This window comes from Platalea leucorodia, assembly GCF_965183815.1.
Source record: "Platalea leucorodia genome assembly, contig: HAP1_HAP1_SCAFFOLD_375, whole genome shotgun sequence".
Lineage (NCBI taxonomy): Eukaryota > Metazoa > Chordata > Aves > Pelecaniformes > Threskiornithidae > Platalea > Platalea leucorodia.
Window position 1 is genome coordinate 33,970 of NW_028121206.1, and position 4,718 is coordinate 38,687.

General features: G+C 53.6%; 1 protein-coding gene across 1 annotated transcript; it reads right to left on the minus strand.

Annotated features, from left to right (window-relative positions):
• Nucleotides 1-293: 293 nt before the first annotated feature.
• On the minus strand, nucleotides 294-1,259 carry LOC309604132 (olfactory receptor 14C36-like; the record flags this gene model as incomplete). Its single annotated transcript, XM_082339044.1, has 1 exon — nucleotides 294-1,259. One exon carries the CDS (start codon nucleotides 1,257-1,259, stop codon nucleotides 294-296), a length of 966 nt encoding a protein of 321 aa, XP_082195170.1.
• Nucleotides 1,260-4,718: the final 3,459 nt, after the last annotated feature.

The window sequence follows — 4,718 nt, forward strand, 5'->3', positions numbered from 1 at the left end:
TCACCACACAGGCACTGCCGTGCAGCTCCAGAGAAAGTCTCAGAAACAGGAAAGTCTCAGGCAAAAAAGTCGCTGCAGGGTCCTTTATTTTTTAAATGCACAGAGAACATGTCTCTCCTTTCAAGGCTCTGGGTAACACTAGAAAGGTAGATGGTGAATTAGACACTATTAGTATGAAAAATGACAAATCTTTGTGCACAACACTATCACAAGTAAAACTGAATTTAAAAAAAAAAAAAACAAAACACAACCACCAAACTTCCAGAAGAAAGGCTGAGCTGTAATGAGATACATTATAAGTGATATGCATAAGAAAATGGACAGTTTATTGCTTCAGAAAAACATCCAGTCATCATTTTCCACACTGCATCTTTGAGCTCCTGGTTCCTCAAGCTGTAGATGAGGGGGTTCACAGCTGGAGGCACCACTGAGTACAGAACTGCCACCACCAGATCCAGCGATGGGGAGGAGATGGAAGGGGGCTTCAGGTAGGCAAACATGCCAGTGCTGATAAACAGGGAGACCACGGCGAGGTGAGGGAGGCACGTGGAAAAGGCTTTGTGCCATCCTTGCTCAGAGGGCATCCTCAGCACGGCCCTGAAGATCTGCACATAGGACAGCACAATGAAAACAAAACACCCACAGTTCACAAAGACACTAATGACAAGAAGCCCAGCCTCCCTGAGGTAGGAGTGTGAGCAGGAGAGCTTGAGGATGTGGGGGATTTCACAGAAGAACTGGTCCAGGACTTTGCCGTGGCAGAGGGGTAGTGAAAATGTATTCACAGTGTGCAAGAGACCATTGAGAAACCCACTGCCCCAGGCAGCTGCTGCCATGTGGACACAAGCTCTGCTGCCCAGGAGGGTCCCATAGTGCAGGGGTTTGCAGATGGCAACGTAGCGGTCATAGGCCATGACAGTGAGAAGGCAATACTCTGCTGAAATAAAAAATGCAAACAGAAAGACTTGGACAGCACATCCTGCGTAGGAGATGGCCCTGGTGTCCCAGAGGGAATTGGCCATGGCTTTGGGGAGAGTAGTGGAAATGGAGCCCAGGTCGAGAACAGAAAGGTTGAGGAGGAAGAAGTACATGGGGGTGTGGAGGCGGTGGTCACAGGCTACAGCGGTGATGATGAGGCCGTTGCCCAGGAGGGCAGCCAGGTAGATGCCCAAGAAGAGCCAGAAGTGCAAGAGCTGCAGCTCCCGTGTGCCTGCGAATGCCAGGAGAAGGAAGTGGGTGATGGAGCTGCTGTTGGACATCTTGTCGCTCTGTGCATGGGGCACTGTCCAAGGACGAAAAGGCAGCGACAAATTAGGATAAACTTCTCTGAGCAAAATCATAGCCATTTCCCCTGGACCCTCTCCCTGGCACACATGTTCACCCTTTTCCTTTTCAAGGAGACCTTCCTTCAGCTCCGTGCATGGAGCTCAGGTTGGCACTGGCTGAGTGTGCCATGAGCAGCAGGGCCCCTGCCCGCTAGCTGCCGAGGAGTCAGCCCTGCTCTGCAGGAAACAGTTCATGAGAACGGTGGGTGCAGGGTCCAGTGCTGAGAGCAGAGGGATCCAGTGCAGACCACTAAATGTCTCACCCTTTCTCAAGGTCTCAGCACCCCACATTTAGCCTAGGGCACACATGGCTCTTTTCACAAACCCAACAGCATTGGGTTGTAGCATCTCTGCGCTTCTCCATGGTGCGTTCAGATAACATAAGGTGCTATAGGGCAGGTTTGCATCCTGGAAGGCAGCTCACAGCTTGGAAGGAGACCCCAAGGAGGTAGCCAGCTGTGCTAATGATGGCATCTGGTTAAGGGAGGGTCATCTCATTCCCGAGCCTCACAGACTGCATTGCCCAGAGTGTCACAGGTTAGAGGAAAGCTGGGACACCTCATTGCCATAAACACACCTGAATGGGAGGACCCACAAGATCAGTGCCTGACTCTGCAGCTGAAACTCCCATTCCCAAATAGCCTGACAGCAACACCAAGAGCAGGTGAGGAAGGCAAGGAGAGAGACAGAGGGGCACTCAGGAAAGCCTTTTGCTTACCCAGCACTGCGCACCACCTCCCGGACGGTGACAGTGCAGGGCAGTCACCCTCAGCCCCTGGTCAGCGGGAAAGGGGCACATGGCAGGAGAGATGCACTTTGTCTCTCCTGCTGGCAGATGGACGAGGAGGTGACCAACACCCTAGACCCCACGTGCTGGCTGGGGGCTTTGCTAGGCAGAACAGGAGACAAGAGGGGTGTTGCTCAGGGAAGGCATTGGCACTGCAGGGGTGGCCGGGAAGTGCCCATATCTCCCCTGCAACAGGGTTTCCCTTAGCATTTCCCTCCCTCCCTGCCCTTGTCTCCACTGCCTGGAGCTGTCCCAGCTGGGAGCTGTTTCTCTGGCCCCGCGTCTCTTCCCTGCCAGTGCTCACAGACCCCAGGCCAGCCCCTGTGCACAGCGCTGCACTGCCCTGCTCTGTGTGCACACGTGTTAAAGAACAGGTCACGCAAACCCTGATGAACCTGGAAAGGTGATGCTGGTGTTATCTGTGGGCTGGTGGGGGTGAAGGCACTTGCTGAAGTTCCTAGTAAACCTCAGTGTGATGGCTTAGGAGTCTCAGCCCTGTCTCTAACACACACAACTTTTTCTTTCCAGTCCCACAAAGCCAAGCCAGGGAAAAGTGGAAGCACAAATTGAGGAAAGAGCAGACTGAAGCAGGAAAGCCCTGCCCAGAATGGAATCATGAAATGTCCCCTTGGAAATGACCTGGGCACAAGCTCAATCTGTGAGCCGCACTCTCCCATGCAGCACCCTCCCAGCATCATAAAGACCGTGACCTACCCTGCCAGCACTCCCTCCTTCCACCCACAGCTTCTTCTCATAGAGCTGTGGGGGTCTCCTTGGGAGGGCTGAGTGCTGACCCTGGCAGGTGACAGAGTCCCTGCCCCAGCACTCAGCCCCCTGGGGTGCAGGGACCCTGCTCGGAAGGGCAGCCCTGGGCACCCCTGGCTGCAAACCCATTTTTACACCCCTGCAGCCATCCCTTGGGAGAAGGCAGCTGTCATGTCCTGTCCCTCTGATGGTGCAGCAGGGAGTCCCTGCCCTGGAGCATGTCCTCCTCTACATTACAGAAACTGTGAAAGTCCTCCTGAAAGATCCCATAGGCTGTGGGATGTGCAAGCTTCTGGAAGTTCCTCCACGAACACCAGCTACATTGTCCTGCATCCAGGGACTTACCATGTAGAGGGATGTGAAGATCTCTCCCACGCAGTGAGCTCTCAGCTCAAAGCCTTCCCACTCCAGGCTGCCTTTAACCTCTCTCTGCCTGGCTTCTCTCCCCTCGCTGCCCGCAGGCAGTGCCCTCAGCCCTGCTGCCCTTTGCAGAGGAGCTGCTCCTGGGCAGAGCTGTCTGTCTGCAGTGCTGCCCACTTGCCAGCAGCTCCCTGCATCCCAGGAGCCCAGCCCAGCTCAGCAGCAGAGGCCCAGCCCAAGGCACCACTTTCTCTGCCCCTCTGGGCTCCCTCCAGGTGTCCCTGGGGCTCCAGGGGAACCTGCTGGGAAACAGGCTGAACTCATCACTCATGTTCCCTCCCTCAGCTGCAGAGAGACACTTTCTTCCAGCACTGTCATTTCCCCTCTCAGAAGAAGATTTGGGCATGAGAATCCCCTTTTTTTGTCCCATCATTAGACAGGACACCCACAAAGGTGACAAGGAAAGATCTAATTTCTTCAAGATGGGGACTTATCCTCAGTTCAATGAAATAGGCATTTCATGCTGGGTCTTTAGACATGGGTTTAGAAAGACATGCAGCTCCCTTTTGTTCATGACATGTCTCAGCTCTGAAGAAAAGCCTTTGCACAGACGGGGTCGTTGACGTTTGTTACTAGGATTCCTTACAGCAAGTCAGAGCTTGCCTGGTTGCACAGCTGCAGTGCTTCAGCCCAAATGTGCAGCAGTGCCCTCAGCCAGGGGCACAGGCAGGAGGAGCTGGAGCTGTTCCTGAGCAGACAGAGCTGTGACATGATGGCAGAGCTCAGGACAGCTGCTCTTCAAGGACAGCATCCTCCAAGCACAGCAAGGGTCCAAATTAAAACTCAGTCTAAACTTGAAAGGCAATTGAAGGGCACCATAAGGAGTGTTTACTGCTTCAGGAACAGTTAAAGAAGAAACAAAGGTCCTGTGTGGCCGCTGCTGAGTTTAGGAAGAGCAGGTGTAGATAGATGTGAGATTCTGTGTGTCCTCTTTGCCTCAGTCTTCCCCAGCAAGGTCTCCCAGGCCTCTGTGACTCAGGGCGGGACTCTGGAGGAGATCAACCAGCAGTGGATGGGGATCAAGTCAGGGATCACTTGAGCAAATGCTTCCCAGTGCATGGGACAGGAGGGGCAGCATCCCAGGGAGCTGAGTGAGCAGGCCAATGGCACAGCGAGGCCACTCTCCAGCATCTTTCAAAGGTCAGGGAGTCTGTGGGAACTCCCTGACAATGGGGAAAATGCAAACATTGCAAACACTTTTCTAAAATGCCCAAAGGATGCACAGAAGAGCAAATGGCCATGCCCCAGATCGTGTTCACTCGGATCCCATTTCTGGGTGTCTGAAAGAGAAGGGGACTGGATTTACCCAGGGGAGCTTGTCTCTCACCATCCTCTTTGCTTTCTGTGCTGAAAGGACAGGATTTCTGGACCCAGGGAGAGCAGTGGTTGTCTTTTGACCTGGAAGTCGGTGAAGTTTTCAA